The sequence below is a fragment of the Pteropus alecto genome, unplaced genomic scaffold, assembly GCF_000325575.1.
Source record: "Pteropus alecto unplaced genomic scaffold, ASM32557v1 scaffold137, whole genome shotgun sequence".
NCBI classification, from domain to species: domain Eukaryota; kingdom Metazoa; phylum Chordata; class Mammalia; order Chiroptera; family Pteropodidae; genus Pteropus; species Pteropus alecto.
Genome location: NW_006440135.1, coordinates 512,044 through 534,738, shown reverse-complemented (window position 1 = coordinate 534,738; position 22,695 = coordinate 512,044). Strand labels below are relative to the sequence as shown.

Genomic DNA, 22,695 nt, shown 5'->3' with positions numbered 1-22,695 from the left:
CACTGCTACATATTATGCATCCCAGCATTCGACATTTAATTACATGGCACTGAATTTCTGGGTTCATTACCTATAGATTTTGCTAACTGTTCCAGTGAGTTCCTGGTAGGTCTCTGACTCTGGGGTGACGGGACCACATTGCACGTTTCTGCCTCTCCTTTGGCCACAAATGTTGTCTATTGATTCCGTCCTCAAATAATCCTTACCGGCTCGTTTTGACCAATGCTCAAAAGGGCCGAGGTTGAAATTTCAGAACTTACTAGCACATCAGTCTTTTAAGTGAAAACAGATCAATCATTTAGGTACTACTTAATAACTTTTGTCTTCCATGAATTGTTTGTGCAAAAAAAATACATATTTCGATACTCTCTTGTGCCTTTTACGAATAATCATCTAAAAGTAGCATAGATTATTCCCATTTCGTTTCAGATAGTCAGTTTTAAGAATGCTAAATGAACTATTTCGGAAACTGAAATTGGTGATCTAACATGTATACTTTTAAAACATCCCACTAATTTTTTGACCCCCAGCAGCAATGGCGGTAAGATTTCCTGTCCTCGTTCCTCTTTCGCTGACTCGTTCCCTTGATATGTGGCTTTGATGCTCTCTCTCATCTCGCCCTTTCAGCTCTCTGCCCTGTGTATAGAGACTTGGATCATCTGGCATTGTTTTGAGGTCATGACTGTCGCAGAGGCAGGCAGATCGGGGTTTGTAGGAATGTCCCTCGGGCTCGGGAAGAAGGGACGGCATAAGTTTCCTTCCTTATCACAGGGGTCCTGGCCTTTATTTTAGGCACTGAACCCCAGCGAGGTTTAGACACCGTCTTTCAACATTAGTTATATGAAAAGTGAGAGACACGTGAGATTTTATTGGCTGTGATCGCACGTGGGCCTGTGGAACCACACTCTTTGGAGAAAGATGTCAGCTGCCAGTGTGGCTGGCTCTTCCTCCTTGAACGGACAGCGTTAGCACGCACGCAGTCCACATGCCAGTGGAGGAAAAATGCCTCCAAGCTGTGACATTCACAGGGCCCTTTGAGTTCAATGGTTTTGAGTAAAGATGCATTTTCATAGGAAAGAAAAGCAGAGCTGGCAAACCATTTTTGTTTTAAATCTCTCCATTCAATATCTTTGAGTAGAACAGTTCTCTGCATGGCACCACTAAAGGCGGTAAGGTCATTCTGAATTGCATCTGTACAGTATCTCACTTTCGAAGGAAGCGGATCATTAGCAACCCAAGATGGGGAACGGTAATATTTACTCAACCTTTTAAAAGATTCTGAAAAAATACACAGTAGACTCTAAAATCTCAGTCACACTTAGTCAATAGTCCACTGCTGTTCCCATAAAAACTCTTCAGAAAGAGAATCACTGAGAGCCTTGCCAGGTAAGCCCCGTGTGCTCACCTGGCCCCTGTCTGTGCAGGAACAGCTTCATTACCTTGCGAGTTCAGGAGTCCAGCTGAGCTTGGAGCAGACGGCGTCTCCCTTAGTAGACTTGAAGGAACACTGGGAAAGTGGTTTGGGGCTGCGCACACAGTATGCCTCATTTCTCTCAAACCCCATCTTATGTGACACCTGATGCAGACAAGGAAGTGAAGGGGACTGCCACCTTCCGTGTCGTGGTGGTATAAATGAACACGACTTCTTAATGGTCGTTTGTAATCATCATCAAAAAGCACAGACGCTGTTTACCCTGGGATACCAAGTTTAGAAATCAATTTTAAGGGTACAGAGACTTAGCTACCAGGGCGTTCATGAAAGCGTTTGTGTGACATCAATAATAAACGAAGAAGTCAAAGAAAGCGAACAATCTAAAAGCTACAATAAATTAATTGTTTCAATAAATTTCGTTTAGTTATAATCGGCCATTACGAAAGATGTAGCAAAATATTTAATGACATAGAAATGCATATTTGTGATAAGTTACTAATTGAAAAGTATCATTTAAAAACATCCCAAACAGTATAATCTCAATTTACTAAAATGATTATGCCAATAAGTAGAAAAAAAAAAGGCTAGACAGATATACAGGAAATAATGAATAGCCTCACGTTGGATATTGGGGACGATAGGAGACCCTTACTTTTATATGTGTCCTTTGTATATTTTCTAATGTTTTTAACATCGGATATATTATTTCTAAAGTGGAAAAAATAGTAATTTTAAAAAGCCCAACAAAATCAACGGTAAAGGATCTTTCCTGTGTAGGTACTGTGTGCTCTCCCAGGCATTTATGACATTTCACCCACAATGGTCGTTTATAATCGTGAGGGGGTTTATAAATGTGAGGGGGTATTATTGGAATTCCCATTTTCCAGGTAAGGAAACTGAGGCCAAAAGAGATTCAAGTAAATGACCCAAGATACAGAGGCTGTTCCCTTGGTGTTAAAACGCAAGCTAATTCCATTGATTAACTATATCGAAAGTGCTAATAACCGTATTGACTAATATTTACTTGGTTTACTTAATATTAACGAACATGAAAAAGTTATTTAGTTACTATTATTTAGTAACTAAAATAATAGGAATTACTAATTTAAATAATGTGACTCATAGCTAGTACAACTATTAACTATTAATTATATGAACTGTATCAAAAAAGTATTAAAATAAGGTCACTAGGAATTACGCCCAAAGAGAAATCAGTCTGGGAGCCCACAGGGACTGGACTCTGCCGCTCTCGCTGGTGGCCTCGGTGACGCCCGGACTCCCGAGCTCCCAGCCGGCCTGCTGGACTTATTCCCTCATTCTCATGCCCCCCTGTCGCATCCTCCAGGGCCCATCCTACCTTTAATTAATTCCCAGAATACCTTGTGCGTGCCCTTTGAGAATTCTAGAAAGGGTTTTTTGTTTTTTTTTTAATAGAAAATCGACTAAAAGCCTTCTACCCATTAACGTTTGTGTGTTCATAGATATTCGTAAAATGTGAAAGCTTTTTAAAAGCCTAAGAATGAATTTTAAAATGTGAAATCATAGGCGTATTTGTCTAAGTATTGGCTGGCACATATTTCAAATGAGGGTTATTACAAAAAAATCTTTACAATCCTCCCTCCCCCCTCCTTCCAAAAAATTACACATGCACATATTCATTTCAGTGGCTCCTTATTCTGCAGCTTTTCATTTGATTAGGCTGAACTTGTTGATAACTTTCATTCTTATAATGGGTTTCGGTACAATTTTAGCAGCAGACGCCTTTTAAAAACCAGATCTTATGAAGAGCCCCGGTTTATGACCACAACAGGCTCTGTGTAGAGGACGAAGCACGTCGTGTGACCACTGCAGCTCACTCTGTGACTCTTCCCCAAGAGCAGGACTGACGAGCTACTATCAGTAGCCTTTTAGACAGCTTATTGTGGATGACCTTAGGCAAGGAAATAAAAGAGCTAGAATGATAAAAATAAGCAGTTATCCGTGGCCAATTTTATGTAATGAAAACTAAAATGGAGTAGCTTGCAAAGTGGGCTATTTTTTAAAGACAGGGTTTATCGAACATCAGTCAGATCTCTGTTTTATTAAAATCATTAAACTTGTTTGAGTGCTGTTTCTGTTCCAAGAACGCTAAGAGAATATCATAACCCCTTGTTCATAAAAACACCGTAATGCAGCGAACGAAGGCTTAGTGAGGATGGCAGCCATTTATACGAAGAGCCCCTCCTGTTCCAGGGCTCAGGGCTCCGGGCTTTGCTCTTTCCTCTTGGTGACCTACCAGGGGCACATTATTGCCCTAGTTTTATAGATCAAGACTCTGTGACACAGGCAAACTGGGTCACTGACCTAAAGTAACTTGGGCGACGAGTGACTATAGCAGGATGGAGTTCTGGGTTATCCTGATTCAAACTGTGACACAGGCAAACTGGGTCACTGACCTAAAGTGATTAGAGCAGGATGGAGTTCTGGGTTATCCTGATTCGACGCATCCATCGTGGTAAATAGAGAAAATGTGCTGAGCCCGGCTGGCCTGTGGCCGCTTCCTGTGAATGAAAAAGATGGCAGCTGCCACTTTTCCCCACGCTTGGCTCCTCCCATCCCTGCCGGTGCCTGTCCACTTCTGAGATATTTGTCACTTGCCTTAATCGAAGCTTTTAGTTTAAATTGTTTTTTTCTGCTTTATGAAAGTCCCTGACGTGCGGTTTCTCTTTTAACAAAATGCCTGTACTTTCTTATGCTTTTAACAGAACTACCTACAATGATTTATATCCTCTTAATGAATTAAAGAATTGAAAGGACAAAAAAGGATTGTGTACGCTACGATTTTTTTAATCTATAAATGCATAGGTCATTACGGTTTCGTTTTCAAGAAGCAAACGACATTGGCTTATAATGACATGTCTTCGATATAGATTTTTTAAGAATTATTTCTCTTTGGCAGTGTGCATGATTTTATTAAACGCGGTAAGCTGGTCAGCAAGCCATGTAATGAGGAATTCTATTCTGAATCAGATGCGTCCACTGGATCGAAGAGCAGAAATAGGCTTCTGATAGCATAACAAGTTTCTGAGTTAACCGGGGAGCTTGGCGGTGGTCCTGATTTTAATTCCTATTTCGGCATTTCTCAGAAGAGGTCCTAGGTATTCATCTGACCTGTCTTCCCCCTGTTCCAGTACTTTATCTACAGCTGCATTCTGGGATTGATATCCTGCTCCGTGTTCCTGCGGGTGAATTACGAGCTGAAAATGTCCATCATGACGGCGGCGTTGGTGGGCTACAACACCGTCTTCCTCCACACCCACGCCCACGTCCTGGACAGCTACAGCCAGGTCTTGTTTGAGAGGTAACCGGCTTCCTCTCCCTTCTCTTAGATGTGGTTCTCTCATGGGATGTTGATAACGTGAGCGCAGGTTGAGTAAGTGTGAATTAGTAGCGACATCGTCGTTGGCGATCACTGCCTGAGAGTTTCTCTGCAGCCTTGTTTCAGAAGGATGATGTGTGTTTTTATTATGGAGCACAGAGAATATGTATTATCAGTTATGTAGAAGATGCAAACTGGTTTAGAGAGACAATTTTATTATATTCTATACTATATTGATGAGGAGGATCTGAGGTTCCTCATCCTCAGCATTATTGATAGTCCGTGCTGAATAATTTTCTGTCGGGTGGGAAGGGGCTCTTCTGTGCAATGGAGAATATTCAGCAGCATCCCTGGTTTCCCCCAACTTGAAGCTAGACCCAGTCGCCCCCACAGTCATGACAACTAGAAATGCCCCCAGGCACTGGTGAATGTGCCCTGCTAGGCAAAAGGGACCCCAAGTTCAGAACGACCAAATCGACATACACAAAAATCCTGGAAAGATATGCAGATATCTTTCCGAGTTATAGAGCTAAATTTCTTACAGAAAAGTTCCTGAAATACCCATGTGTGGACGGTGCACTACGGCCAACTGTGACGATTCCCTGTTCCGTGAGAAGTGTGACATCCAAGAAAGATGTGACCATGTTTACCCTCCCGCCTCAGGCCCACACTCTGACCGTACACTTCTCTCGGGCTACTCGGTCGGGTTTACACGGGGTTTCTCATAATCAGATTATTCATTATTATAATGAATCTTTGTTTCCTGCTTGACGAAAGCTTTAATCATTACACTATCCTCCATCTCTCATTGTAATAGCAAAACAGTGTTTCATAGCAAGTGTTAGGTTTCTTTCTGGACCCAGCGGTCTCCTTCTATGAGCATTTTGCATAATCCTGCATGATATTTCCATATTTTTTAACCTAAAATAAATGCCTTAAATATTTGCATAGACTCGATGCTCCAGCAAGATGGTTTTGTGGACAACGCGTGGCCGCAGACTTCTCCTTCAGAGGTCTGGTGTCGAGAGCAGTGAGCACTTCACTGTATAAATGTTCCTTACCAATAAGAACACTTCAGGATCACAACCGCAATGCATTCTCTTCACCTAATTTAATTTTCATCATCCTCCGTACCATGAAATCCTCCTAACAGTCTGTAACAAAGCTTATGGTCGTGGAGTTGCAAAAATGTATAATTGTATTAAGGAAATTTTATGATTCCTTAGCTAGGATGAGAATGAAATTAGAAGTTAATTTTCCAATAAATTCTCAAAATCGCCATCCAAACATGCTTTCCTATTTCCGTGCTGTATCTAGAGAACCCGTATCGGATCCCCAAGTAAATACAGCATTACCGATTTTTACGCGCAGCTGACAATGCCATCAAATTTCCCTTTATTAAATTTAAAGCTCCTGCATTTGCTAACAGCCATAGCACAAGAAGAAATTAGATTAGCAAGTTTCTGATGGGAGAGACTTATTTGGGGGGATCTGAGCGAGAGACATCATCTGTGATTAGAACCCCGGCAGTAGTCGAGTGGTAATTCAGTTGCCGAAAATGAGTTTTTACTTTCAGAGTCCCTTGGTTTCATTTAAGATCTTTAGTGTTTGTTCTCCTGGCGTTGTCTTTATAATAGCCTTAAAGCTAGGGAGGCCGACTCGAGAAGCTCAGGGCAATCAGCTAGCATCCTGTCCAGAACAGGTGCATCTGACTCCCCCATCTTGATGTTGAGATTCTGGCACTTGCTGACCTGATTTCTGCACGAGCCGCCACAGTGCTCTCAGAAGTGTTCCTGCCGAAAGATGAATATGACTAACATGATACCGAATTTTCTCTGATGTCGGTTTAGAACTAACCCCATGAGAGACTCTTAAGAGTGGGAGTTTAGAATCCGCTCCGGATTTCCCAGCCTCCATAGGTGCATGATACCGAATTTTCTCTGATGTCAGTTTAGAACTAACCCCATAAGAGACTCTTAAGAGTGGGAGTTTAGAATCCTGTCCGGATTTCCCAGCCTCCATAGGCGTTTGATGCAACGCTGTGCTTCGTGCCGGAGCCAGAGCCCATCAATTTCAAGGATTCTTTCTCTTACGAGATTCAAGAGATTCCCGCGTCAGATGACCGATAAAGGCTTCGTCATCCTTTGGTTGGTTGACGCTGACACTCCTCTTTCAGACACGAAACTAGGACTAGGATCCTCAAAAAGCAAAACGGAACCAAACCACTGAGATGGTGCCTCACGAGTGACATCCCTAAGTCTCGACCAAGCCGAAGGCGCCCCATGAGGAAGGAACTGGCTTAGGGGGTGCCAGGCAGCGCCTCCTTTTCTCACCAAGCTAGTTGGTGGTACTGAAGTCACGTACTTGGTCTTTCCCCTTTTCCGACCCATTTCTGGTCACTGAATCTTTGCCTCCCACCCCCAGTTTTCGCTCCCAGTTTCCTGGTCCTTGCCCTGGTCGGTCAGTGTCCTTGCTGCCCATCTGGCCTCCAGACTGGCCCCTCGTTCAGCCTTGAATACACCTGGTAGACCTACCGTGAGCTTCTGGCTTAATGACTTGACGGTCAAATAGTAATTACAAATTCTTTTAATCTTTGCAATGGAGTACACATCTCTAAAAGATGTGTTAATGGTTTTGGTTTACATGGCAGCTATTGACTATTATCATATAAAATCTGGGGGAAAAATATCTGTTAGAATGGAGGCCAGCAACATCCCAATATTTAGCGTTTACCTGCCATTTTATGATTCTGATAAGTCACCTCATGGTGACAAGAGCTCAGAAGTTTCTGGTACTTAGATGGTCCAGAAGATGTTTTCTAATTCTTTGGCATGTACCACAGTCCCCTTTCTTCTCTACGAGGACAAGATATTTTGCTGTATCAGTCAATAGGGATTCCGGTTCCAGTTCACGCCACTGTCCCCGGAAGCCTCAGCCAAAGCTGCTGAGGACATCGAGTGCTCTTTATGGCGTGGTGATGCTGATGGCTGTCGATGTCGCTGGAAGCTGTGTTTGTCTCGAAGATGCTGCCCGTGACAAATGCTTATGACAGAGTCTGCAAGACATTGTCACATTTTCCCTGTGAGCTTTGTTCTTACAGAAGTGAAAAGTCTTAGGGGATGAGTGTTATCATTTCATATGGATCCAGAAATATGCCTTTCACTTTAAAGAGGTGTGTCTGGGGTGGAGGACGACCTTGAAGAGAGGAGATAATCAGGACCCCAGTGGACTAATCAGTCCTGTTTAGTCACTGTGGCTTAGCAGAACACTTTGCGGACGGCATGTCGAGTGTGCTGGTCAGCAGCAGGCACATCCGGCGCCCGGCGTCATTCAGAAGCACGAGCTTGTCGCTGATGGAGACATCTGTGTAACCGTCACTTGTGGATCTTAGCAACAGCTTCGCGTCAAAGGCAGCAGCGGGAATGCCGGGCAGGCACATGAGTTACACACTTTCCGTTCCGCGTGCCGTTGTTCTGCTTGCCTTGTTTTTCCCGAGTCTCATGGAAAACTCAACAGCCAGAATTCAAGATACCATGACCTATTTTGACAATGTCCCAGCTTGGGATGGACGGATGACGAGCTCACCGAGAGTCTCAAGGAAGAACTGCAGAATTAATCACTCCAGAGAAAGGCGGGGGGCAGTGCAGGCCGCCACCTCTGGGGAGGGCAGTCTGGGCGTCTTCCGAAGCACGGCGTCCGAAGCACCCGCATCTTTACACTTCCCTCATCTAGATTAAAAATGTGCTCTAAATTTGCATTCAAACTCGTAACCCATCCACGTTAATATTAAAGGATTATTAATTACTTTCGAATTTCACATCTCGGCTTCTCCTCCTTCCCAATCCCCTCACCGTGTGCCATGTCCAGACAGTACGGGACACGCGTGTTTCCCTGTGGCTGATGCCCGCCAGCACTGGGCTGGACGCAGGTAACCCGAGCTGCCTCGTTTCACAAAAAAGCAAGTCATCCTAGGACTCCTTAAATTCCACTCAGCTTTCTTTTGTTTTATAAAAAGCAGCACGGGAGCGGGAAGGCAGTCAGGGGAAATATAATGGCCGCGTGGAGAGGCAGAGGAGAGACGGAGCCATCGGGAGGACCGTTCCACGTAAAACTATATACATGTTTAACCCACGGACTGTATACTTGAAACTAATAATAATATTTTTTAAAAAGCAACTATTGGCCGACTATTTTGTGATTTAACCTAAAAAAGAAAACATCTGTGATTTGAACCCACCTACAGGAAGGTGCTCAATATCGAAGCTGTTTTGTTTTGTTTGATTTTGGAACGAGGGGTGGAAGGAGCTGTCACAGAGGCTGTGCCCATAGCTATATAGAGCACATACTTCCCGTCGCCCTCCATCCGGCGAGGCTAAAGCTGCACGCAGCCCACCGTACCTGTCCCGCTGATATGCTGGTGGCACCCCCTTAAAGTCTCTCTTCTTCCGTGCCATATGAATCAGGGCACATTGTGGTCTCCATGGTGAGGGGCCAGCTCTGCCTCTGCTGACCTGCAGCTGCCTCCAGGGCCTGATTCTAGGCAGGAGCCCATCCCTCGTTGTGTCGGTCTGTTTGCAGACCCAGAATGCCCTGCTTGGCCTCTATGGCTGCCCCTCTGAGAAGGACTGAGGCTCTGAGCTGCCTGTCCTTGGATGCATGGGGCCACCTTCTCTGGAAGTTTGCATAGGATTCAGTGACTCTGTGTCCAGCCAGGGGAGGGAGGACTGTCTGGAAATGAAACCCCTTAGGTTTCAAAGCAACATGGTCATTTGCCCACTCATTTGGTTGTTTTTATAGCACATTTATAACGTGACACATATTACATGTTTATTGAGTACCCTCGCTAAGCTCGGCCTGATCGCTGGAGTCTGAGCACACCGAGCTGACTAAAATATAGTCTCTGCTATCGAGACGGTAACGAGTCTATGGCCACGCCCCCCTGAACGTGCCCGATCCTGTCCGATCTCGGAAGCTAAGCAGGGTCGGGCCTGGTTGGTACTTGGATGGGAGACCACCTAGGAAGACCAGGTGCTGTAGGCGGGAAAAATTATTTTAAAAAAAAAGATGACAAAACACGCGATAAGTAAATCATGTGTCTCTAAAAGGCCGAAAGGAGACTCGTCAGGGAATCTTGGTCAAGTCAGCTTCGGAAATGAGAGGACGTGCCGGCCGGGAGCTACAGGAGGAGGCCCGGAGGTGTCGCTGCGGAGATTCGGAAATGCAGACGAGAAGGGCCATTGGCATCAGGGCAGAAGAAGGCGTCTCTCCCTTTTCCCTTCACAACCTCCGCATCCGTCCACGGACACGGGCGCCTTTGCGGGAGCTGTGGGGTCCAGTACCATATGCCAAGGGGCCCCAGAGGAGTCTGACCCCCCTAAGTGTCAGGTGACGGTTACAGACCTCGGTCGCGGCTGTGGACCCTGCGGTGGCCATGCACCTGCTCCAGCCCTTCTCCACCATAGTCTGGGAGATGCTGGAAAATAGTCACCCAAGAGCTGGAGGGCCCTCGTGGGGTCCAGATTTCCAGAGGAGACGGTTCAGAACTCTGTTGGTCAGCACACTGTTGGAAGGAAAACACAAGTTTGGACGCATCGAAGTCGGCAGGAGGCACAGCCGAACTCGACCCGCAGCGTCCGGCTGCGGAGGACGCGCCCGAGGAGGCCCGCGCGCGTCTGTCTGGACCCCTCCAGGGTGCTGACTCGGAAGCTTCACGACGGGGGGCGTGAACACTCCGGAAGAGTGGACTCTGGAAGGGCATTAAAGGGGTTCCGCTTCCTGCACCGAGGCTTCCGTCAAGCGGGGATCACCCGGCCCGCAGGTACCCCCTCTGCTCCACGCGCCTCCCCTGGGCGCAGTGCCAGGGGCGGCGGACAGAGCGCTGGCAGACGGCTGGCGAGCACACGTGGAAGGCGGCCAAATGTGGGGACTTGAACTTGAGCGAGTTTTGTCTGGGAAAACCCAAGGGGTCCGTCGGCATCAGGCCTGGCACGGGGGAGGACGCACGCGTGACCATTCTGCCACACAGGGAGCAGAGGCGCAGCGGGTTCCGAGGACCCGTGGGTGGTGGGCGCGGGCGCGGGAAGGCAAGGCATCGCCAATGGTCAGGGAAATGCTGATGCCAACACAGCGAGGCGTCACCTCACACCTGTCAGAGTAACCGTCATCGTGGCGAGGTGACAAGTGTGAGCGAGGGGGGAGGAAACGGGACCCTCACGCACTCTCCGTGGGAAGAGGAAGGGCGTCCGCCACCGTGGAAGATGGCGTGGGCCTCCTCGGGAAATTAAAAACAGAACCAGCATGTGGCCCAGCAGTCCCGCTTGTGGGCGTTTCTCCAAAAGAAGTGAGATCAGGACCTCGAGGAGACATCTGCGCCCCGCGTTCCCTGTGGCAGCAGCCGGCGTGTGAGTGTCCGTCGACGGACAAAGACGACGAGGCGAGAAGTGTCCACCGACCTCGCCTTTACCCCGGTTTGTCTCCTGTTACCAACACGACAGAAACTAGGGGTCCTGAGGAACTTCTCTTCTTAAAAGATAGAGGCTCGTTTCAGCCAGAAAAACACGATTTGTGGGGTTATGTTTGTGTCTACATGCCCAGACTGCTTTCTCTCCAGAGAGTAATGAAAACGTCGTCGTCACCTCACTGTAACTGTTTGCCTTCAGGTTAGAGACTGGTTGACCAAGTGACCCCTCCTTACCTGTCACTCAGTTCGTTGGGTTCCTTTGTTCATTTGGACACTCAAAACTGGAGTTGCCAGAATGCAGCCTCAGGATGAGGGCCGGCTGTGAATCAGTGTGTGGCTACGGGCATGTTTGGGCATCTAAGTCTCCAGACTCCGATTTTTAGGCATGAAAGGAAGCATAGTTGGTCACATTTTGGGCAGAACTGTCATTGAATTACAAGTCATAGAGTTAGAAACTTTCTCAATTTTATTAGCTCTATAGTCGCTATTGTATAACTCAGGGATAGGACAACCTATGCACGTGAAAGTCCACAGTGGATTTCATCCTGAAAACTTAAAGAGGGGAAATTGAGATAGAGAGAGAGAGGGAGGGAGGGGGGAGAGAGAAGGGAGGGAGGGAGGGAGACACTTATACGAAAGCGTATTATTCCCAGGTTAGAGTAGCTCGTACAAATTGTTTCCTACTTCATTTTTATACCTCACATGATTATTAATTTCTAGCAAACCATCTCTTTCCCAGAATAATAACTAAAAATCTGGAGAAATCACATATCAAATTATCTGTATGGATCCCAGAAGTATAAAGAGAATATTATTAATACTGTGGTATGCCTTCCTCTTAGATTTGGTGGAGCTTGGTACAAAGTAAGAAACCTATATTAATTTGGAAGATTTTTTTATCGAGCTCTCAAAATAGGATTGCTTTGTTCTGATGCGCTCTGGGTGTGAACATCTATTTGAAATGTGTGCGTGTGTCGCATGAGAATATGAATGCACTAGAGGTTCTGAAGTTTGTTGCTACACAAATTCTAAGTCCTGTGTATGTTGTTTTGTGTTGTTTTTGTCTGTCCGTTTGTTTTTTAATAGACCAGGTATTTGGAAAGACTTAAAGACCATGGGCTCGGTGTCTCTCTTCATCTTCTTCGCCACCCTGCTCGTTCTGGGTAGACAGGTAAGAAGTCTGTTGTTTTTGTTGTTGTTGTTGGTTTTTTTTTATATATCAGTTCTCTAAAGTACTGTATTAATAATACTTTGCCGGTGTGCATTTCATGCAAACAAATGTTGAAGCATCAGAATCATCTTGTGTAGGAAAAAAGTGAGTAGCACACAGTGTGGGGGCTTAGATATTCACAAAAAGATAAAGGTTTCTCTTTTTTTCACAAGTTTCATAAACTTTGTGAATGTTAGATATGTGAATTATTTTTCCCGTTACATCTCAAAATACATTGTGTAGGTTTTGTAAGCCTAAAAAGTATTCCCTCAATAGCTGACAGCCCCTTGACTGGGGTTTCATTTGCTTTTCAGAATATATAGCATGCTTCTTGTTCTTTGAAGTAGGTATAAACGCTTTCACTGTCACTTGCAATCATTTCTAGAAATAATAGTTTTCCGTTCAAACATTTTATTTCGTGATGCGTGTGAAACTGCTCCTCCTTGGGGCGCCCCCTCCCCTGCTGGTCTCCCAGCAGAGGCTGTGGGTGCAGGATTTTTAAGGCAGGATTCTTCCTCTGCCTCAAAGCTTGCGTTGAGTTCTTTGATGGAGAGTGTGAAACCAAAAAGTGATTTATTTGTTTGGAAATAACCAGCTCAGGTGCAAAGCCAATTAAGTTCCAGGCATGTCCCTGGACTGTTAAACAGCAGGAAGCTGTCGGTGGTCAGGGCAGAGTCCAGAACTGTGACTGCCAGCCCAGCGGCCTGGGGACACTGTCGCGTTCTATCTATCTTCCTGAGCAGTGTGAGCGGCCACCTTCCCTCGGAGGTCATGGGGCAGCCCTCAGCCTGGTCCCTGGAGCTGACCGCTGTCCTCAGGCAGCTCTGCCCTGCACAGCTTGGGAGATGCCTGTCACCCCGCCACCCTCTCGCCTCTGTCCCCGGCACCTGCTTGGTTCTGCTTTCTTCGGCTGGCATTTTCGACAGTCCACCGTTTCGGTTAACCCCTCGTACCACGACCTGTTCTTTCTTCCTGGCTTTGTTTGTCGTCTTGATTCTCGGTTTTCTCCGTACGGACCCGCTGTCTGTTCTCACGCAGAGAAAAGGCGCAGCCTCCCTCGGGAAACCCTGTGCTTTAGATGTGAAAGAATCGAGCTTTCTTGCAGAACATCACCTAGATCAGGGGTCCCCAATCCCCGGGCCGTGGCCTGTGCGGGTCAATGGCCTGTTAGGGACCGAGCCGCACAGCAGTTAGGTGAGCGGCAGGTGAGTGAGCGAAGCTTCATCTGTATGTGCGGCCTCACCACCTCGGCTCCACCTCAGATCCTCAGACATTGTTAGATTCTCAAAGGAGCACCGGTCCCTGGTGCCAGGAAGGTTGGGGACCGCTGACCTAAATGGTCATCCTTCAGGAAACCACATGGCCGTCCCCTCTGCCACATCACCTGCTTCTCCGTTCCGTGCCTAATGCTTTGCACTTCACTTTCTCCTGTTAGAATGATCACTTGGATTGCTTCACAGCAGCACCTTTTAAGGACCTAGAATCAAATGAATTCTCCCAAATTTTTATTGATCGTTGAGATGATAAACATTCAATCCAACTGCATGAGTGTCGAATCCAGTGACTGCATGTTGATCGGTCGGTCGCTCCCTTAATTGATTTAAGATAAATAATCAAAAGCATTAATATTATGGTTGAGCATCAGTTTAACACAGTAGTGTTGATGCCAGTCTTACATGGTGTCATTCCTTTTTTTGTCACTAATGTAATTGTAAGTAACATGTACATCTAGAGACCTAAAAAGTTATTATTTCCCACGGGAGTGACCATGTCCCCAATTGTCCTATAACAACTGGTACGAAAGATGCACCAAGGAGACCCAGGAGGCTGTCCCCCCAGTCTGAAATCATCAGGAGAATGATTTCCTAAGGTCTCAAGCCTTGCGGGCAAACAAGAACCGTGAAGTCTGAGATGTAGTGTTTCTGCACACCCTTCCAGAAAAACAAGTATATTATAAACAAACATCCGATACTTGAAATAAGGGTTTTAAGTTTTATAAATGTTCATGTCCTCAGAGTTATTTATTTCCTAAATGGTTTTGTAAACCATAGCACAGACATTTTGCAACTTATTTTGTTGTCTCCTTTGTCCTATTGGCACCCCTGCCCCATGACCATCTTTTTTGAACTGATGGTGGCATGTTTGTTTCCTGAGCAAATTACTACACTAATTATCGCTGCGGGTGTCTAAGAAACCTTGCTGAAAACATAACACATGCCCTGGACAAGGCTACTGCCCTCTGCACTGAAATCGAGTCTCTGGCAGAAACGCTTGGTCAGCTGTAGGATCTCCCGAGTTCACACAGCACACTGCCATCGAGGGCCTGCATTCTAAGTGGGCCATTCAAGATACGAGACCAGCAAGTGGCAGTCTAGTGGCCCAGAGTGAGGCTGATGTCACTGGGTGTGAAAGTTCAGATCCAAGCAGAGTGGGGGTCACACGCTCCCTGTGCCCCAGCTAGGACGCTGCTTCTGTCCCTGTAGGAAGAACTATGGGCTCCAGCTCCTCAGCGCCTATGTTTCGGCTTGTGCTCCATTATGTCTGGTCTTGAGCGGGCGTCTGTGACTTCTCAATGTCGTTTCGCTTAACACCAGCCACACTACTGATTTAGCCCCCAGAAGGCCCGGATAAATCATCTGCTCTCCGAGCAAGAGGCCTTTTCTAGTAAACACCTACGGAGTGTGATTACCGTAAATACAGAGAGTGGAAAATGTGGCATTAATGTGAAATCTTAATATAAACAATCTTAAAAATCTTACAATCTTTTAAAAAAAAATGTCTGGATATATGAGATAAAAAATAAAGGCCACGCCAGAAAATGAGGAATAATTTTTGAGTGTGTCACACATACTTTAATCAAACCTGCTTGATGAGTGATGATAGTTCTTTCGGTTTCATCGTGGGGAACTTTTTAATTGCCATTTGCTGATGAGAGGCCATTCGTGTGTGTGCGTGTGTGTGTGTGCGTGTGTGTGTGTGTGCGCGTGTGCGCGCGTGTGAGGTTTTTCGCTGTCAGTAGCGTAATCAACCAAACTATAAAAGAAACAAACCCCCTGTCAGATTTAGTTCTTCTTCACATTTATTTGTGAATAAATAACTTATTAGCTGTGTTGAAATACGCTCTCTCTATGGGGCTCTTCTGCTATAGGAGGATTCACCCAAGTCTGTTTCATTATATTAAATTATTTACATCGTAGTTGGCAAGAAACGATGCCCAAACCAAAGCGACCCTTTGACAGGCCTCTCTAGTTCCACAACTTTAATAATTACTGGCTTTAAAAAAACATTGAATTTTAATACATTATAAAGTGTGAATACACGCTTTATTACCGGGCACTATCTTAATTAAATGATATTAAAATGAATTTTTGTCTAAATATAATGTCGTTCTCTCAATACGGTGGAATACCAAATGGAAAAAAATGCATATTTTTCAGTGAATACTTAATTATATAATTTGCGGTAGGGGAAAACTGATTTTTAAATATTAAAGGCAAACAGCCACAAATGAACACTATTATTTTCTAAATGCAAATCATCAAGCAATGCACTGTCTCTTCTAATGTGCTTTCCATTTTTCATTTATTCACTATTTATATTCTAATATTCCTCTTTTCAAAAAAAAAAACAAAAAACAAAAACCCGGAGCCATCTTGGACTAACATAACTATGCAGGAAGCGTTCACGTCCTTTCTGGCAAGCTGCAGGCTAACTATCTTCTCTGTTTCCGAGGCTTTTGCTGTCCTGAACTTGCCTGTTGCAAACCCATGTCAGAGGTCGAATGAGGGGCGTTTGGGGGAACAGAGGGCTTTGTAGGGAAGGTGACAGCTCTGTTTGGGGGCTCTTTTTTTTTTTTTTTTTGGTTTGGTTTGGTTCTTTTTATTTTCTCTTTAAAAGTCTCCTCTCTGGCAGAACAACATGCCTATTGTTTCTTTACCTCTGTGTCCTCTTGTAACAGAATGAATATTACTGTAGGTTAGACTTCTTGTGGAAGAACAAGTTCAAAAAAGAGCGGGAGGAGATAGAGACCATGGAGAACCTGAACCGCGTGCTGCTGGAGAACGTGCTTCCTGCGCACGTGGCTGAGCACTTCCTGGCCAGGAGCCTGAAGAACGAGGTGAGACGAAGGGGGCTGATGGCCGGATGGGGCAGCGGGCTGGTCGAGTGCTGGACGCTCCGGGCAGTGACCTAGATGCCCATGGCCTCTAAACGCCTAAGGGTTCAATCGAGTCCAATATCGGCCTGATTTGTCCATGTTCAAGAGGAGGCTGACCGGTCGTACCGACATCAGTTAAGACTAGTGAGCCGGGATCACTTCTGAACGCCTTAGCATGACGTCGATGTTATTTCTCATTTTTCTTTCTCAGTTAAGTGAAGTTCTGAATGTTCCGTATGAGGTGCTCGGTCCCAAATATGTCACGAAAGTGGCCACTAAACTCTCTCTGGGGTGGGAGGACGCCTTCCTTACCAGCAGGCGACAGAGGCCCGAATCCAGAGGCAGGAGGAAACCATGCGTCCCACACATCCACTCATGACTTCCCTGAGAGCCTTTTAAAGGTCTTAGAATTTCAGAGACATTAAACTGGGGCGTTATCAACACATTAACAGATCGAAGTGTTGAATCCATTCGTCTGAATAGGCTGACACGGGAATTTCATGGAAGGTCTAAAGGGATGGTATTTAACGAGCGCTGGAAAGGCTAGCGTGTTGTTTCAATGTCGAAATGGTTTCTGAAATGAAATGTACGGAATTTCTTTAATATTCCTGAATGACAAGGGTCGGCAGATGTATCTGCCGTGGAACTCTACTAATTTAAGAAACACGACCTTGAGTACCCACTATGCACAAAGCCCTGTGCTGAGTGTGGTGGAGTCTCAGAGGTGTGCGAGGCGCAGCCCCGCCCTTAGGGAATATTCGATGAGGATGAGCAGCAGGTGAGGGAGGGGGAAAGCTACAGGTGGGTGGGCTCGTTAATACACAAGCTCGACCTTGGTGATGCTGAAGCGCAAACATCCTCAAGGCGTGGGACGGTCCGTGTCTGAAGCTTATGCGAAGTGGGCAGTAAGAAGTGCCAGGTGGTGGGCGGGGTCCAGTGTCCTGGGAGCACACGGAGCTTGCTGAGCAAGTCCACAGATCGACCACAGACCGTTCAGTTTTCTGTTTCTTCTCCCGGTGTTGTCTACATTCAGCAGGTTATTCAGCAACCTGTTTACCCTTTGGTTGCACATAATGAAATCGCTACACGTATGAAAAATGAACCGTCTGTGTTCGTTAGCCATGGAAAAGTGTCCTTATGTCTATAGGTCTAGGTATCAGGTCAGTCTATAAATCCGTCATGTCCGTGATGTTGTCCCTGCCCTCTGGTCTGGCCAGTGCCGGGCCCGGATACAGAGATGAGAAGGACAGAGGCGACCTCATCCGTAGGAGGGGACGGCATCCTGCTGTCTGCAGAGGCACTGGCCATGTAACTGGGGGAGTCCACAAAGGCCACGTCAGTGAGGTGGTGACATCTGAGCCTGAAAAGAAAGTGCTAGAAACTAGCAGTGAGATGGAGGCTGGGGAGGGAGAGGAAAAGAACATTCCAGGCCCCGTGGGACTACTTCTGGCCAGCTGCCAGGACAGCGCTGTAGACCCCCCTCCGCCCCTCTGCGGGCTCCCCGGGCCAGACTGGGGGATCCTGGACTCTCTCTTCCTTCCTGTTTGCCTGACTTGTTGGGAGCAACGTCTGGACCTGGTCGCCCCCTCAGACCCCACGGGAAAGCAGGGTGGAGAAGAAGGAGGAGACCCAGAGCCGGACAGTGACGTGGGCTCCAGTCGCAGCCCGTCGTTTTCTGTCACCTGAGCCTGAGCCGGCTGATGCCCAGGTCCCCCCTGGGGTTGGAGAGAAGCTGGCCTCCCGGGCTTAGTCGGCATTACTGGGACCTGAGCATGGCCTCCACGCAGGCCACGGCTTGTCTCCCAGGGTATGGCAGTTCACGAAAATACAGAGAGAAAGAACAGATCTGCCCAGTGCGCTTGCTCCGTCATATTGAGAGCAGAGTAGAAAAGGAAAGACTTGGTTCTGCCGTCCGTACATGTTGTAGGGATGTGAGGCAGCAGCAGAAGGCGCGCCAGGGTGGCCGGCCCTGGGAACAGGAAATGGCACGGGCCCTGCTTTTCCAAGAAGGGGTCATGACCCGCCATGGCTCGCCATTGCCCTGCTTGCGTGTGTTAGGATACCTCAGTGGGCAAGAACGGTTCTCCTGAGAGGCTACCTTGCTGTCACGGTGCTGTTGAGGTGCTCACTCCGTGCCAAGGGGTCATCTGGGTGCCCCGGTGACAGGGCTCATGACAGCGTTGACGCAGAGTGGCTTCCGTCACCCTGCCCGGCACGCAGGAAGTGCCAGCCGCTGGCGCTCCTCCCTGCGCTCCGAGGACGGCAGTGTCCAACAGAACCGCCTCACGCCTCCTGGAGCGGGGCGATTCCCGTGACGCGCTGCCCCGCGGTGGCGCCTGTCCATCCTGGCTTTGTCGGGCTGCCCGCGGCTCTTGACGGGCAGGGCCAGCAGGAGGGCAGACCCTCGCTCCCAGGGCCAGCCCCCGTGCCCACGTAGCAACTCTTTCCTTCCGAAACGTTCACTGACCCTGAAGGTTTCACTATATGTTGGAAAAACTGGAAACACCTTGAAATTGTTTACAGGACATTGTAATTTTGTTCACGTCTGTTGGACCTAGAACCACGAGCCTCTTTCTGTTTAAAAACAAGTGGATGTCCATATTAACTATTGTTGGTGTCGCATACAAAACGATAGGTCGCCTGAGGCATTTCACTGGTTCTTTCTGGTAACCTGATGAGTTTCATCTGCTCCTTTCAGGGGACACAAAAGAGGAGATGTCTAAAGGCCTCAGCCAAAGACTGAAGCCATCAGGCGTCATTTTAGGACAAGGTAGCGGTTTGAGAATCATTTTCTTTCCCGTCGGTTGCTTAAAGGACACTTTTTTCCTAAGTCAGACATCTCTGGCCTCGTGGACTGTCGAAGGCAGAGGTGACCGAGAGGTTTAAGTGGGCGGGCAGCTCATAGCAGCTGGTGGTGGCCATGGAGCGCCATGCTGAGGACCGTGAGCCTGCCTCCAGCTCATTAGAAGCGTTCGCCTGTGACAATGCCACAGTCGAGGGCCTGGTGCTGGGGTGGGGCGGGGGGGTGGGACATTGGGTGGCCACTCCACCCATCCCGCATGGAGAAGCACTCGCCCTGGGAGCATGCCCCTTTAAAAGGCGTCCCCCGTCTCTGCCCGCAGGATTTATACCACCAGTCCTACGCCTGTGTCTGCGTCATGTTCGCCTCCATCCCGGACTTCAAGGAGTTCTACACGGAGTCGGACGTGAACAAGGAGGGCTTGGAATGCCTGCGGCTCCTCAACGAGATCATCGCCGACTTTGACGACGTAGGTACTGCGAGCTCCGTCTGCAGGGCGGGCGGCCCCAGCCCCACACGGGGGACACGCTTGCGGTCCCGTGGCCCACGCGTGGGAAGTCATTCATCGCGGGGTGTCCTCACACTCGTCCTTTAGTGTGGCTTCCTGTGGCTGGAGCGGAAGCCTTTTGCCCTGCCTGGGTCCTGGACGGTTTTGGACGGACGAATGTGTTTTATTTGTGAGATGGTGTGATCGCTAGGAACAGCTACCAAAATCTGGCCAATTTTCTCGAAAGGCTTGAACTCCAAGGAAAACACTCGCCCTTCCATTTTTACGTACAAGATAATTTATTTACTATTTATTATAGTAGATTCTTGGTATGTCTGCCAGTGCATCCTGCAGGCTCTCTGTCAGATAGATACCAACTTCAACTGTGTATGGATGACATGCTTTATTATTGAAAAAGCAATATGTAATACGGAATAATATATTTTAGAAAGGACAAAATGTGTGTTTTACAATTTGAAACAGGTGTCATTTTTCAATTTTCAGTATTCTGTATACACAAAGAATAATGTGTTTTATTTTCTGATAAGAACAAACACACCTCTGGTTTTAAGAATTTTGCTGCTATACTGTTTTTATAAATATTAAGCATAATATAGGAAAATTGACATCCATGAACATAAACTCATCATGCTGCTTTGAACTCTGAAATACAGTGATTAAATGATGTACTACGACGGTTTCAGGCCAACCTTACTAAACGTCTTATGGGAACTGTACGTTTCTCTACTGCTGTTATCACCATGAGGTTGACTCAAGACTCATGGTGAGATAATGACTACTAGAAATGGCCGCTGTGATGACAAGTTCACAGTGAGAATGGTGACGCATTTGCTCCAGCTGCCCCTCAGCAGAACAAATGTCCCCAGTCCCAGTGGGTGTGTGGCAGGGTCCCTTCAGGTTGGACGAGCTCCTGTATATGTGGCAGAGGGACTTGCTCTATGTTAAACTCTCTGACATATCATTTTGAAAGAGACTTCTCTCAAAGCAGAAGTGCCAAGTTGGGACAGGGAGATGCTCCCAGTCTTTGGTTGGCACCATTGTCCTCCTGAGCAAGTGTAGAACTTTCCAGAGTTTCCTTCACTTGCCCTCTCCACCCCTTCTTTCCCATTCCTACAGCTTCTGTTCTCATGTCTACCTTTTTTCTGTGTCACCTCAGATCTAAAGTAGTGGATAGAGAGAAGTCGAGGAGGAAGCTTATAAATGGGGCGCGAAATATCAGGATCTGAGCTAATGGGAGGAGCTGTTCTGGATCTTTATTCCTCTCACCTCGACAGCTCAGAGGCCAGAAACCCATCCTCAGCACTATAGTTGGTCACAAATCACCCTCATCATGGCAGGGAAGACCTCACTCCCTGAATCATGCTTCTGTCAAGAGGCCTTTCAAACAAGCAGTCGGGAAATTTATTTGAGGCCATTATCACTTGCATCATAATTTATCCTGGTTCCCTTGCTAGCAGATTTTGAGAAGTGATTCATGTCATTTGGAAGTAAATCATTATACTGAATTTCCTTCCAAGGACACGCTCTTTGTGAAATGCGTGAAGAGCCCTTTCCCAACAAAACCCAAGGTCGAAAAATGAATAAACGGTGGTTGAAACATCTCAAGTTCCCGTTACTGTGAACTAGAAGTTGAGAGTGTTTCTAGAAAGCTCTTGGCCTTGGGTCAGCCCTCGACTGAATGACCAAAAGATTGTCATTGCTTTGCAGCTGCTGTCCAAGCCAAAATTCAGTGGAGTTGAAAAGATCAAGACCATCGGGAGCACATACATGGCAGCGACGGGTCTGAGCGCCGTGCCCAGCCAGGAGCACGCCCAGGTACAGGCTTGCCGACCACACGAGGGCACACGTGAGCCTCGGCTCTGCCCACAGGTCATCCTGGAGCCAAAACAGCTTGCAGCGACCCTCAACTATACTGTGTGCACAACCTAAATCTCAGCGATTAAGCTTTTATGAGAAAAGGCGAGAATCCCAGAGGCTTCTGAGGGGTTGTCCGCTGAACGTTCTCTGGTGGACAGGAAAGGGAAAATCCAACGAACCCACAGCCGCTCGACGCCAGGCAAACGTACAAAAAGTAGGAGGCGAGAGCGGTTTGCTTAGAATACGCATCAGAGGACAGGTCCTGGCCTTCCGGTTAAAAACAGTGCCATCAAAAACCAAGCCGACTGCATGGAAATTCGCCTGAAAAGGTGGTTTGGGAAAAGCTGAGTATCCTCAATCAGAGCCAGCTAGCGTTTTCGAGGAGTTTTCTGTCTGTTTCAGTGTGTATGTGTGTCACGGGCATCTGTGTGTTTGTCCATGTGTTTGTGTGTGCGTGTGTGCATGTGTGCGTGCATATGTGTGAGTGTATTTGTGCAGGTGTGTGTGCATGTGTGTATGTGTGTGCATGTGTCTGCATGTGTATGCATGCGTGCCTGTGTGCATGGGTGTGTACATGTATGAGTGTGTGTGCGCACATGTGTGTGTACACATGCATGTGTGGATGTGCTTGTGTAACTCGTGAGCCCATGAACTAGACCGCCTTTCCCCTCAGGACGGTGGGACCCCTAATGGGGAGCAACGCGGGTTTGCTGCAGGACAGGCAGGGGGTGCAGCACAGATGACCAGAGCAGGTTTGCTGATGGTGGGTGGAGCCCCCCAGAGAGAGAAAGGGCGGCGCCCCACATGCTCAGCCCCCTCTCCCACACCCACTTCTTGCGGGCGGAGGGAGAGGGACCAGGGACAGCAGGGCGCTCACGCCAGGCCCGCCACCAAACACCATCAGGCGGGGCCTC

General features: G+C 47.3%; 1 protein-coding gene and 1 non-coding gene across 2 annotated transcripts in view; both read left to right on the top strand.

Annotated features, from left to right (window-relative positions):
• ADCY2 (adenylate cyclase 2) overlaps nt 1–22,695 on the top strand; it is a 299,856-nt gene that overhangs the window by 261,131 nt on the left and 16,030 nt on the right. Inside the window, exons 18-22 of the mRNA XM_015593413.1 lie at nt 4,603–4,772; nt 12,337–12,421; nt 16,419–16,577; nt 19,739–19,885; nt 21,632–21,739. Of these exons, the coding sequence (XP_015448899.1) occupies nt 4,603–4,772; nt 12,337–12,421; nt 16,419–16,577; nt 19,739–19,885; nt 21,632–21,739 (669 nt within the window). The remainder of the gene's footprint in view (nt 1–4,602; nt 4,773–12,336; nt 12,422–16,418; nt 16,578–19,738; nt 19,886–21,631; nt 21,740–22,695) is intronic.
• LOC112484092 lies at nt 9,712–9,830 on the top strand. Its single transcript, XR_003047888.1, has one exon. It is a non-coding gene; the product is annotated as a 5S ribosomal RNA (ribosomal RNA).